The sequence below is a fragment of the Chlorocebus sabaeus genome, chromosome X, assembly GCF_047675955.1.
Source record: "Chlorocebus sabaeus isolate Y175 chromosome X, mChlSab1.0.hap1, whole genome shotgun sequence".
In the NCBI taxonomy this organism is placed as follows: Eukaryota; Metazoa; Chordata; class Mammalia; order Primates; family Cercopithecidae; genus Chlorocebus; species Chlorocebus sabaeus.
Window position 1 is genome coordinate 43,188,696 of NC_132933.1, and position 14,058 is coordinate 43,202,753.

The 14,058-nt window shown below is 43.9% G+C and overlaps 1 protein-coding gene across 13 annotated transcripts in view; it reads right to left on the reverse strand.

Moving 5' to 3' along the window:
* TMEM164 (transmembrane protein 164) overlaps positions 1-14,058 on the reverse strand; it is a 189,472-nt gene that overhangs the window by 39,041 nt on the left and 136,373 nt on the right. For 11 of the 13 annotated variants that reach the window (XR_012091916.1, XM_037989024.2, XM_007992555.3 and 8 more), the window contains one exon: positions 7,673-7,751. The exons of the other annotated variants lie outside the window; for them this stretch is intronic. Coding sequence is in view for 10 of the 11 variants with exons in the window: in XM_037989024.2 (XP_037844952.1) it covers positions 7,673-7,751 (79 nt within the window). In the remaining variant the exon portion in view is untranslated. The remainder of the gene's footprint in view (positions 1-7,672; positions 7,752-14,058) is intronic. 13 annotated transcript variants of the gene reach the window in all.

A 14,058-nucleotide genomic window follows, 5' to 3' on the forward strand; every position in this document is an offset into this window, starting at 1 on the left:
TAAAAGCAAGAACCGTGGAACCATACTACTGGGTTCAAATCCGGGGACTGTCACTTGCTATCTGAGTACCAGTTTCCTCTTCTATAAAAGGGAGATAACAACAACACCTTCCTAAGAGAGTTGTTATAGGGATTAAATGAGTTAATGCACGGGAAAAGTGACAATATCTGGCATACAGTTGTCTTATATCAAAGCTTTGCCATTTTTATTATACTGTATTATATCATCCACACAATGTAATATTAGGCCACTATAAAAGAAAAGAAAGGGGGAGCTTCCTGTGGGCTCACATGGAAAGCTCTCTGAGAAATATTGCTAAGCAAAACAGTAATAACAGGATGGTTGTGTATTTGCTATTTTAAGATGAATGTCTGAAGAAGGGGGAAAATATTTTTAAAATGTACTTGTATATGCAAAAAACAAACTCTGGGAGGATATGCCAAAACCAAAAATGGTAGTTACTTGTAGAGTTGTAGCAGGGAATGATATGGATGGAGGGAAGGGACGGGAAAGACATTTTTCACAGTCTGGCTTTTTATATTTTAGATTTTTGAATTAAAATGTGTAAATAAGTTAAATCAGAGAAGAATCAATTAGTGAAGCAAGCTGATGTTATACCCCTTTTTCAAATTTTCACAGTCTTTCTATAGCTTTGGCAATCAAGGCCAAACCCCTGACCATGGGTGACAAAGCCTTCCTATCTGACCCCAGCCTGCCCCTCAGGCCCAGTGTCATCCACCTGCCTTGTGCTCCCCACTGCCACAGTGCTGTTGTGCATGCCATTTTGCCCATCTACAAGGAGTCACCTCCCCTAATCCTGTACTTGCCTAATAAACTCCAACTCACCCTTTGGATTTCTGTTTAAATGTCATTTCCTCAGGGAACTCTCCTCCAAACCCCCAAACTCGGTCAGCTTGTTTTGTTCTAAGTTCTCATAAGGGCATGTTCCTTTCTTTCAGAGTACTTATCTCAGTCATAACGATATATTCAGGTGATATCTGATTCATACCCATCTCCCCCCGCCACTAGCTTATACATGTTATTAGGGACAAGGGGTGGTGTCTGATTTTTGCTTATCAGGACACCCCAGTGGTCACTCTGGATCCTGGCAGGAAGAAGGCATATGTTAATATATGTGAGATGAACGGATGAATTGCATACAGGAGGCAGGGATGATTCCAAGATTTTAGCTGGGGTGATTGGATGGTGCCATTTGGCACAAACCACAAGAAGAGCAGGAGGGCTGACAGGGAAGATAATGAGTTTAACACAGACAGGTTGGGTTTGACATATGCTTGAGACATTCAGGTAGAGATGTTGAATAAACTATATGAATGTGAATCTCGTAAGTCCAAGCTGTAGACAGTGATGTAGCAGCCATAACTAGACAGACTAGTAGTTAAACCATGAAAACAGGCAAAACCATACCAGAGAATTAGAATAAGACGTGAGCCTAGAACAGAACTCTGAGGAAATCAACATCTCAGAGGAGTGAGAAAAAATAACCTATGAAGGAGACTTGAGAAGACATGATTGGTGAGGTAGGAAAGCCAGGAATGGGAGGAGCTTTGGAAGCCCCGAAGCAGAGCATTCCAAAATGGAGTGACCAATACCACCCAATGCAGCAGCATTCCGTAGGATAAAGACTGAGAGATGGTCATTAGATTTGGTCAGAGAGACGTTGCTGGCGATCTTTAGAAGCACCATCTCTGTGAAAAGCCTGATAGAGGGTTAACTATCACAGTGAAATGTTCTGAGGAATAAAGGGTAATTGAGAAGAAAACTCAAGGGCAGACCCAAGTGTCTCCCAAAGTTATGCATCATGTGTGAGGTGATTTCAGGTGGCAAACATACAAATATTTCATTTTTAATAGTTTTGTATATAAACTGTGTTAAAAGAGATAACCAGTAAATCAAAGTCACAATCTCATGGATATTACGAGGCTTCTCTCGAAAGTTTATATATTTTAGTTAAAAAAAAAAACTCAATAGATTTAAGGACATGTATTACATACTTAATAACATAAAGTTACGTGGATAAGACAAAAATTGTCTTGCCCAAAGAACTAAATTTTAGAAAATATTGTTTAGATTATTCTTGTAGGATGCTTAGCTGTGAAAGGAAGAGGGAAGACAGAGTTGCATGGGATTGCTAGAAAGTTTCTTAGAATGGGAAAGATTTGAACATCTGTACTGGCTGAAAAGCCAGCAGTGAAGAAAGGGTTGGAAATTCAGGTAATGGCCAGGTACAGTTGGCTCATGCCTATAATCCCAACACTTTGGGAGGCTGAAGTGGGAAGATCACTTGAGGCCAAGAGTTTGAAACCAGCCTGAGCAACACGGCAAAACCCTGTCTCTACAAAATACAAAAAAAGAAAAAAAAAAAAAAAAGCCGGGTGTGGTAGTATGTGCCTGTAGTCCCAGCTACTTAGGAGGCTGAGGCGGGAAGACCATGTGAGCCACGAGGTTGAGGCTGCAATGAGTCGTGATTGCACCACTGTACTCCAGCCTGGGTGACAGAGGGAGACCCTGTCTAAAAAAAGGAAAGAAGGAAGAAAAGAAAGAAAGAAAGAAAGAAGGAAGGAAGGAAGGAAGGAAGGAAGGAAGGAAGGAAGGAAGGGAAAGAAAGAAAGAAAGAAGAAAGAAGAAAGAAAGAAAGAAAGAAAGAAAGAAAGAAAGAAAGAAAGAAAGAAAGAAAGAAAGAAAGAAAGAAAGAAAGGAAGAAAGAAAGAAGGAAACAAGGAAGGAAGGAAGGAAGGAAGGAGAGAAAGAGAGAAAGAGAGAGAAAGAAAGAAAGAAAGAGAGAGAGAGAGAAAGAAAAGAAAGAAAGAAAGAAAGAAAGAAAGAAAGAAAGAAAGAAAGAAAGAAAGAAAGAAAGAAAGAAAGAAAGAAAGAAAGAAAGAAGGAAGGAAGGAAGGAAGGAAGGAAGGAAGGAAGGAAGGAAGGAAGGAAGGAAGGAAGGAAGGAAGGAAGGGAAAGAAAGAAAAGAAGAAAGAAAAGAAGAAAGAAAGAAAGAAAGAAAGAAAGAAAGAAAGAAAGAAAGAAAGAAAGAAAGAAAGAAAGAAAGAAAGAAAGAAAGAAAGAGAGAGAAAGAGAGAGAATATCCAGGTACATAAGTGATTAATTGATAGAATGAGGTTGCAGAGGTGGGAGCTAATCACACAGGGGTATTATTGGCCAGAACAGAATGAACACCAATTCTTCCAGGATGAGAAGGAGGAAGATAGGGATGGATATGGGTAAAGAAGCTTGTAGAGGTAGAGATAAGTGTTGAGGAAATTTCCATCCCAAAACCTCAATTTTCTCAGTCATTTGTGGGGAGAGGGGGGGATCTACCAAGGGTGGAGAGAACAGGAGGTTTGAATAGAGTGGACAGGAAGTTTGAGAAGGGTGGTAAAGATTTAGCACAGGACTTGTAAGGGCAATTGTTGCGGGAAGTCAGGGACCCCGAACGGAGGGACCAGCTGAAGCCATGGCAGAAGAACATAAATTGTGAAGATTTCATGGACACTTATCACTTCCCCAATGAATACTCTTGTGATTTCCTATGCCTGTCTTTAATCTCTTAATCTCATCATCTTCATAAGCTGAGGATGTATGTTGCCTCAGGACCCTGTGATGATTTTGTTAACTGCACAAATTGTTTGTAGAGCATGTGTATCTGAACAATATGAAATCTGGGCACCTTAAGAACAGGATAACAGCGATTTTCAGGGAATAAGGGAGATAACCTTAAAGTCTAGCTGCCTGTGGGCTGGGCAGGACAGAGCCATATTTCTCTTATTACCAAAAATGGGTTAGAGAAATATTGCTGAATTCTTTCCCCAGTAAGGAATATTAATAATTAACAGTCCTGGGAAAAGAATGCATTCCCAGAGGACACCTCTGAAATGGTCGTTCTGGGGGTGTCTGCCTTATGCAGATGTAGATAGGGATGAAACACGCCCTAGTCTCCTGTAGCACCCCCAGGCTTGCTAGGATTAGGAAATTCCAGCCTGGTGAATTCTAGTCAGACCGGTTCTCTGCTCTTGAACCCTGACAATGTGTACACTGCAGGACATGGAAGTTCATTAGTGATTCTAGTTTCGCCCTGACCTTCTGCCTTGTGATCTTTTGTCATCCTTGAAGCATGTGATCTCTGTAACTCACACCCTATTAGTGCACTCCCTCCCCTTTGAAAATTGCTAATAAAAATTTGCTGGTTTTAAGGCTCAGGGGACATCACGGAACCTGTCAACATGTGATGTCTCCCCCAGACACCCAGCTTTAAAATTTCTCTCTTTTGTACTCTTTCCCTTTATTTCTCAGACCAGCCAACACTTAGGGAAAATAGAAAAGGACCCACATTGAATATCAGGGGTGGGTTTCCCCCAATAGGCAATGTGTGGAGGAGCTGACTATAGACAGAAAATAAATTGAGCAATGGTGTTGACAGCACAATTATAATAGACATCATGACATTTTCATGGCCCTAATTAGAATGGCTTGAAAGAGTTCCTCCAGTAGGCCAAGACCGGGCACACTGAAAAGGGATGGGACACTGACCCCAGTTGGAAGGGACAAAGGAGGTGAGACGCTTTCAGGAGCTAGTGAAAGTTTCAATGACAGGTCATGGAGATACAAGTTAAATAGGAAAAAAAGAAGAGGAAAGGAGTGGAGATTTGGGTCAAAGAAAGAACATAACAGCAGTTACGTTCTCATACAGCAGAGCTTTACAGGAAAACAAGGTCCTGGTGGCTGAAAGGAAGGAAATGCTGAGGTCATTGCAATTAAGAAGCCCAGACCTTGAGAAGCTGGGGTGGATGGGAGGTCCTGAGAGACAAGAAGTCTCTCAGGATGTTGGCTCAAATTGTAATGGAAATACTGAGAGCTACAGGCCAGCAACTTCTAGGAATGTGGGGGAAGTGACTAAGAGGTCAAGTGACGGTGGTGATGAAAAAAACGAGAGAGAATGGCAAAAGAGAAAGCCTTTTTCCCCTAACATACAGATGAGATAGTGCTCTAGAAGAGACAGAGGAGGCTCTGCAGCATATGGGGCAGGGCAGAAAGAGCAGCCTCCATTAGAAGAAGCTGCAGGCAAGAGACAGGAAGGCTCTGTGCCCCATGTGGAGCTGCTGGTGAGGTTGGGAGTGGTTTGTAAGAAATATAGTTTGTTAATCAGCTTGATTCAATCATTCTGCATTGTATACACATAGTGTAGCATCACCTTGAACCCTATACATATATAAAAGCATAATTTGTCAGCATCTAATAAAAATTAAATTTAAAAATACTGTAACACAGAAAAAAAGAAATGCAGTTCCAGAGGACCATGGGCAACAAGTCTGAAGGAAAGGAAACAGGGAAACGAAGGGACAGGCCAGAGGAAGAAAAGAGTAGTGTGGATGAGAGAGGTTCCATGTACTGTGACAGTGCATAAGGTCCGCAAGAGTAAGGGATGAGTGGGTTTCCCACAAGGCACCACCTACCCACCCACCTCAAACAATAGGAAGAGGCACTATATGCTCAAGCAGGACCTTGCCTTTCAGGAAAACAGGGTTCCTGGGCATGGGAGATACCTATAGGAGAGCTGTTTTGTATTGGGTAAAAATTGCTAAGCCATTTATTTCTACAAAATTACAAGAGACTTCTAGGGAAGAGAAACCCCAAACTCTCGGCTTTCTTGGTTTACAGAAAACTAATCTTCTGACAGCTTGCTTCAGATCCATTCTCTCTCTTCAAGGCCTAGGTCCAAGGCTTGAGATCAAAGCTGAAGAAATCCAGATGTTTCTCTCAATGCTCATAATTCCCCCCAAGTGAACAGCAGATGGCAGTAAAGAGCTGGAAAGGGAGATGGGAGATGAGCCCTCAAAATAGCTCAAAGTTGACCAGATAGAAGGTACTGGGGCCCATCAACTTCTGTGGAGTGGTAGATGCTCTCATTCAGGTCCTGGAGTAAAGTCACTTTGGTGAGATCACTCCACTTGTGCTGCAAGCTAAACCCTCACTGCGCCAGGGTATCTATGGGTTATTAGCAATAAGAGACCATACTGTCTCTCATTACAGCCCTACTATCTCTCCCCTTGCCACTTAGGGAACTGGGCTACCGGGAGGATCTGCTCTAAGAAGATACAATTATCTTAGAGTTAGCCAAGTCTTGAGGATGTGGCTTCCTGGATTATTCTTTTGGAGGGAGGAAAGATGGCTACTTGGTATTTCTCATGTCAGACCAGTCTAATCCAGCTACCTGACAGATTTTTATGATGACCTTAGAGTACAAATATGTTTAAATAACAGCCATGCAGATTTGGCTAGGACTTCCATCATACACCTCAGAAGCCAGGAACAATGAGTAGCACGGGTCTGAGGCCCAGGAAAACCTATCTGCCTGGTTCTATTCAGAATACGTGTATTTCTGAGACTTAATATTAAGAGGCTGTTTCCTGTGCCACAGGGGACAGACCTGAGAAATGGCACAAGTCTCCTGGATATTGGAACTTCAGACTTTCCTTAAAGCTTTGTGGGGAAAATAGTGCTTTTACAGCAAATTAAAAGGAAGCGTTTTTGGACATCGTGAGACCCCAAGTGGCTGCACAGGGTAAAAGCAGTCTCAAAGAATATTTAGGCAAGTATGGAGAACTGATAGAAATCAAAGTACAGGAGGCAAATCTCTGGACTATAAGTAGATTCCATCTTGTAATATGTTCCTGGGTTGACCGGTCCTTGGGGCTATCTCACACCAGATCTTAAGATCTGCTAGAATGCCTGAGTTAGAGCATCCACGCATAATCCAAGAAGCAGCAGTGTCCAGCAGAACTCCCAGACCATCTTCCAGTGAGCTCAAGGGCCCATGTGGCCTCATGCCACTTTCAGTATGGTAGAAATGAAACCCTTGCTGCCTGGAGTGAGGTAGGAGCAGAAAAGTCTCAGCAACTGAGATCGTGAGGCTGGGGCTAAAACTGAAAGAGGATGTCTTCCAGTCACAGGGACTTTCAGGAAATAAAGAACACTGAGAAGGAGTGGCTCTCACAACAAGCCTAGATGGACAAGCACTTCCCTTTCCTTTTGTCTATTACACAATAGAGGGAAGGGATAATCTAAGGGTCACTGAGAGGTTACAAATAGATCAGCTTCCCTTCCAGGCTGCCTCTACCAGGTTGGTGGTCTCTCCCTCTTCACCAAATGAAGGTTTTCAGTGGTTTCTTTTACATGGGTGACACTGCTCTTTCACCTGCCTCTCCCCTCAATCCCATAATTGCCCTGGTCCCTGGACTTCTTGGCCCTTACATATCTTCTTTTGTTCTTGAGGGGACCAAGTGTTTCACTCTCTTCTTCTACCCCACACTGCACATTGAGGCAGGGGGAAGGCACAAGTACAAGAGGGTGACAGTGTGGGGGGCTCCATGCAAATGCAATGCCACCACCAAGACACAAAGCCCAGGCCCTGTGACAGGCAGTCAGCAGCACCATAGTCACCCAGTGAAGTACGGGTCTAAAAAGTCCCCAGACCCCTTGCAGGCTTCGTCCATTCCCATCTCCCCACTTCCTGGTGCCCGGCATAAATCATGCTGAAGAAACTCAGCCAAGAGGCAGCTGAAGATCCTGGGAAGCACCCAAGAGGCTGTGACTCCCGAAAACAGAAGGGAGAGGCTAGGTGTGAGGGTTGCATAGGAATGTGGTTTGCTGGCCTTACCTCCTTTCCAAAGCAGATAGATGGGTACCACGTAGAGCATAACATGCTGAATGTAGTAAATCTCCAATTCAAAGGGGAGCTGTGAGGATAGGAGGGAGAGAAGTATTTCAGAGCAGGAAGCATTCATTTCAATAGAGTCCAAAGTTGACCTCCCTTGCTGTTTAGGACCCATATTTTAGCAATCCCATGCATTTCACCAATTCACTTCTTTATATAATTGCAGGAAAAAAAAAAAAAAAAAGAATATTCTTCTGATCTAGATCAGGATCTTCCTAGATGTCTTTCGTAGAGAAGGGACTTGTAAATGCTCCACTAAGAAAGTCTGGTTAAAAATTTAGGAAATGTGGCATATGATATATCCCCTTGGTGGTTTCTCATGCGTATTATTGGAATATGAAGGACCTGAGTGGTCCCTATAGACAAGAAACCTACTTGCCATTGTTTATCCAGTGTTTCTCAAACTTACTTAGCAAGTGACTCTTTTTTTAGTAACAGTTTGTATTCTGCAAAATATACTTTAAGAATCACAACCTTATGTCACTTCCTGCTCCTGGAGACTAGACGGTAGATTATTTACAAGTTTATTTCTCATATCCCCATATTCCAGATGGGGGAAAAAAAAAAAAAAAAGATTGCTAGGTCTCGTAGGGTCTAGATCCAAGAATAAAGTTTCCCCATTGGATACTTGGGTGTCAGCCCAGCATTAGCCCTACTTTTGAGTTTAGACCAAGCTGCTGGGCCAATTTTGGCACAGCTTACCAAAAAGAATGTCCTCACTCTCCCTACATCCAACACACCCACTCACTCGCTCCTGTTTCCCATCTCTCTCAAAATGGAATCTCTGTATTATCAAAGCAGAGCATGTTTTGACCTGCCATAGGGGCCCTGCTGTAGAGCTTCGCAGCGTGCAGAGAATGGAAACAGTTGGGTGGCTAACTCAATTCTGGGGAAAAAAGAACTTTGGCAGCTGACAAGAGGCCTAGCCTCTTGGGCTTACATAATCCCTACCATACACACACACACGTACACACACGTACACACGCGTACACACACACATACACACACACACCAAAGGATGCCAGGATAGACAAAGGCACCCAGGGGAAAGGGTCAGATGCCTCCCTTTCCCCACAGGGCAAGCACATAACCAAGACTGTGTGCTAATGAGAGGAGGCAGTTACAGGCTACCCAGGCACAGGAGCCCAGGTCTGTCTTATGCCAAGGGCTGAAACCAAAAAGATGGCAGAGCTCCCAGAATGGGAGCTGGAACAACTGTGGAGCCTGGACACAGACATTGGCTCTGGCTCTTTAAAATAAAAATCCACACGGAAAATAATTTCCCAGGGACCCACCTGCTGCTCAACTATTACTTTACACTCACCAAGGGAAATGTAAAAACTGAGAAAAGGAGGTAAGATTCCAAGTACCACTGTAGACCCCAGCTGGAAAAGGTCACGAAATTGGATACTGGGCATTATTAGCACAAGGTAGCTATGGAGGTCTGAGAGGCCTACACTGGACCTCACAGTAATGTGGTCTGAGATCACTCTAGTATCTGAAAATTAGGTACTGTTTTATGCTTTTCAAATGATTTCACATCCACAATCTACTCAATGTCTCAAAATCCCCAGGAAGCAGCCAGGTCAAGTATTACCCTTAATTGACAGATGAGAAAACTGAGGTGCAAAAGGGTTATTAACTTCCCTGAGGTCGCCTGGAAAATAGGGAAGGAAGGAAAAAGTCCCAAGAAGGCTCAGCTCTCTGGCTGAAATGAGCACCTTCATGCACCTAAGGGACTTGACCTCTCCCTGAAACAGGCCTGGGAAGCCAGGCTGCTCTCTCCCATAGCAAGGAGCTGGGCCAAGGGCATGCAGCTACTAGTCCCAGGTGTGTCCTCAAGCAGTACTTCTGCCAACCTCTCAGACTCCAATTGCTGACCACCCACCTTGACTCACATTGCCCACCTGCCTCACCCTGCCTCCCAGCTCCTAGAAAGCAAAGTCTCCACCTGAATGTCCAGGGAGGAAGTTAAGCATTGCAGTTACAAGCTAGGACTTTGGAGTCTGTCAAAGCTGTGTTCTAGATTTGACTCTGCCGCTCGGTAGCCCCGTGGCCTTGGCCAAGGCCCTTAAACTCTCCATCTCCATTTTGGCATCAGTAAAATGAAAGTAAGTCTTCTAAGATTGTTGTATGATTTAAAAATTTTTTAAAATATAACAACAACTAGCATGGTACTTCTTTTATGCTATGAACTATGAAAATCACTTTGTAAACAGTTAATTTAAACAAATCTTCATAAGAACTGTATTGTTCCAATTATATCCATTTTAGAGATGGGACACTGGGGCACAGAAAAGTTAGATAATTCACTCAAGGATACATTCTCATTCGGTGACAGAGCCAGGATTCAAATCCAAGCAGTTTGGCTCTAGAATTTATAGTCTTAGCCAGCACACTCAGCTATCCCCTGCTCACTCGCTCCCTCCCACAGAAGTCTGACTCATAGGAGTTGCTCCGTGGGGAGGAGCCACCCTTATGAATGGGAGTAGTCATAGTGGTATCAGCAACAGGACTGAGGCAGGACATGCACATGTCCTCACTTGTCCCTCCACACGGTGATTTAGCCCAGTCCCTTCCTGTTCAAATGATCCTCATCTTCACAGCATGCTCTGCCTACTGTCTGGTGCCCCAGCCACACATCATACAGTAGCCAAACTTGCCCTGCAACATAGGCCTCCCAGCTCCTGAGCCTCTTGTCACTGGCCTACTTCATCTCTGCAGCCACTGTGGCCACAGACTTCAGATGGAGTGGCCAAGAGACTGTCCCCACCAGCAGTTTCCTTCCTCTGATGGCTGCCTCACCCCTACTCCAAGACTTCTCTACTTCAGGGGGCCACAAAGAGTACTGAACTAGGTGCATATGCCACTGCACCCAAAGCCAGGGGAGGGAAAGAGGAAATAGGTTAAGGAGGAAGTGTGGAAAAAGAAGGAGAGAAAGGGAAGAAGAAGATGTAAGAGAAAGGGGGTGAAGTAAGAATAAACATAATGGCAAGAATAAGAGAGCTGAATGGGAACCAAGAACTTACCACTTGTCATTTAATAGCAAATCATATTGAAGTACTTATATTATGCACCATGTACTGTGTTAAATACTTTTACACGTTGATATGGTTTGGCTATGTCCCCACCCAAATCTTATCTTGAATTGTAGCTCCCATAATTCCCACGTGCTGTGGGAGGGACCCAGTGGGAGATAATTGAATCATGGGGGCATTTTCCTCCATACTGTTCTGGTGGTAGTGAATAGGTCTCATGAGATATGATGATTTTACAAGGGGTTTCCCCTTTCACTTGGCTCTCATTCTCTCTTGCCTGCCACCATGTAAAACGTGCTTTTCACCTTCTGCCATGATTGTAAGGCCTCCCCAGCCACATGTAACTGTGAGTCCATTAAACCTCTTTTTCTTTATAAGTTACCCAGTCTTGTGTATGTCTTTATCAGCAGCATGAAAACAGACTAATACACATGTATTATCTCATTTAATTATTACAACTTTCCTATGAAGTAGGGACTATGATCATGTGCATTTGACAGACAGGAAACTAAGTCACAGAGAAATTAAATAACATCCAAAGAAACAGCAATAGGCACAGGGATGGGGGGAAAGGGCATTCAACAATGGAGGAAAAAGTTTTTGTTTTTGCTTTTAAAGAAATGGGGTCTCCCTATGTCACCCAGGCTGGAGTACAGTGGCCATTCTCATGCACAATCATGGCACACTACAGCCCTGAGCTCCTGGGCACAAGCAACCCTCCTCCCTTAACCTCCCAAGTAGCTGGGACTATAGGCATGCACCATCACGCCCAGCTAAGACAGTTCTTTACTGAACACCGAGTCTGGGCTGAGTTCCAGGAACTTTCTCAGGGAGCCTCCCCTGACCCTCTTTTCCCCATTTTATATCTGTGAAATGCCATACTTCCCTAGAAAGAGTTCCACTTGGTTAATTCATTTCTACACACTAGAGAACTCATACCTAGAACTCCACTCTAACGTACATAGCCTGGTTCTTTTTCAACTGGAGGAATCCTGAGGTTATAGACAAAAAGTCCTGCATCAATGCAATTTAAAGTCAAAAGCAATAAAAAATGCTTTAAGCAACACAGGCCATTAACTACCTTCTCACAAGTCAACATCCTTTTTAGAATCAAAAGACCAGAGTGGTAAAGTTCTCCAGGCCTCTAGAGTTTAGACTGCCTGAAACTTTAGGTGCATGGACTCTGTTCGTGGCAAGAATCTCAACCTCCTTCCTCCCACTCTGCAACCCTGACAGCTGCACCACTGTTCTCTCCCATGGAGACCACTGATCCCACCACGTCCCTACTTCCCTGTTTACAACAGTCACCTGAGCAGTCCCTTCACCTTTTTTAAGAAAAACTTAATTATCACTCTCTGAAGACACTGCTACACTGCTATCCTGACAGCTCTCTCAAGTAGTGGGGATTTTTCCTCTCATATAACCTTACACCACTGGGCCAAGGGAGTGCCTCTCTGTGCCTCACAGATGCTTCTACATTGCTGTCTCTTCCAGACCATTATCTCTGCCTCCTTGCTAACCACTCTCCTGATTTAAATCTCATGTCCTGAGACTATGGCACTCCTTTCTGTTGCAGTCATTTACGGCCCCCTGCATGTATACCCTCCCCTCCTCAGTCCTTGAAGGTTTTGTGTTACCCCTCCCTGTGACGCCTTTCCAACATTCCTTTGTCAAAATCCCTGCGGTATCAATATTTAGGAACACTCTGGCCTCTCAATGCCTTGCCCTCCATGCTCCTCAAGATCTCCTCTCCGTTTTACCTAATACCTTTTTCATATGGTCACACCAGTTATTATTAACAGCTGTGATCTCTCCATAACCTCTGTCATGTAGCCTACTCTCCAGCCACCACCTTGTGTCTGGCCAATTCACTCCCTCTAATATTCCTACTCTCACAATTTTCCCACTTCACCAGGACCTACAGTCTTGATCCTACCACCTTTTTACTCCCCTCACCAACCTCATGTCCTTACTTCTATGCTCACCAGCGTTGAGTACAAGGCCCATCACTTCCTTCAGTACATTCCCAACTCTCCTGACACACTCTCTCCTTTTAAAGTCCTACTGACCTCACAAAACCACATTCCTGGCTAAATCCAACTGTCTGACTTCACATCCCTAAACCCATGCAAGCAAACATGTCTGGAGAAAAATATAAAGCCATGCTATTAGCCCTTTACATTCATGACAACAAACTTAGGGCCAGATTTTCATGCTACTCTACAATCTCACTATATTCCCAAGACCGTTCACTCTCCTCTCTCCCAGGCCACTATTTCACAACTTCTCCTGCTTTCCTCAGACCTTCGCCATTCTCCCTCTCAGCTGAGGAAATGGCTTCCTACTTCAGTGGGGTGAGGGGGCATGGAGAACCATTGGAAGATAACAGACACAAGTTCCCACCTCCACATCTCCCTCCTCCCTGCACCCATACCCACAGCTGCTTTTTCCTCTGCTACTATGCAGGAAGCACCTGTGCTGCTAAGGCTAGTACCATCATTCCTGTACTAGATCCTATCCTTTCTCACCTATTCAAGAATGTCATACCAGCAACTGTCTGTTTTTCTCACTGGATCACTGCTATCAGAAAACAAACATGCTAAAATACCTTTCATCTAAACAAACAAAAGCTCTTGACCTCACTCCCATTTGCGGTAGTAATGGAGCTACCACCTCTATTTCTCTGCTTTCCTTTATACTTTATAGCAAAACTCCTCAAAAGATGTCTCTACTCATTGCCATCACTGCCTTTCCTCTGAAATACTCCTCCATCCAATTCAATCACATTTTCATTCCTACCATTCCACTCAAATTGCTTTTGTTGAGGTTACCAATGACCTCCATGTTTCTAATTCCAGTAGGCAACAAAAGGATGGAAGTTAGCCCACGTGGCATCTTTATGTGAAATAGGTGCTCCTTCTTCTGCCAAGGCTCAACCCCATGCCAGGGTGTCAGAGAGATTCTGGATACCACTCACTCCATTATGCAATTAACAAGCTGCACAACTAGAGATACTAATCCTGGTCTATTTTTAGGTCTCATCTTACTTGGTCCATCAACAGCATTTGATGCAGTTGATTATTCCCTCATCCTGAATAGACTTACTGTGCTGGGATTCTCGCACACCACCCTCTAGTCTTTCTCTACCTCAATGGCGTTCCTTCTCAATCTCCTTTGCTGAATTTCCCTTATGTCCCTCATCTCTAAATATTACAGTGGCCAAGAACCAATTCCACGTCCCTCTTCTACAGCTACTCTCACACACTAGGTAATCTTATCCAGGTTCCTGGC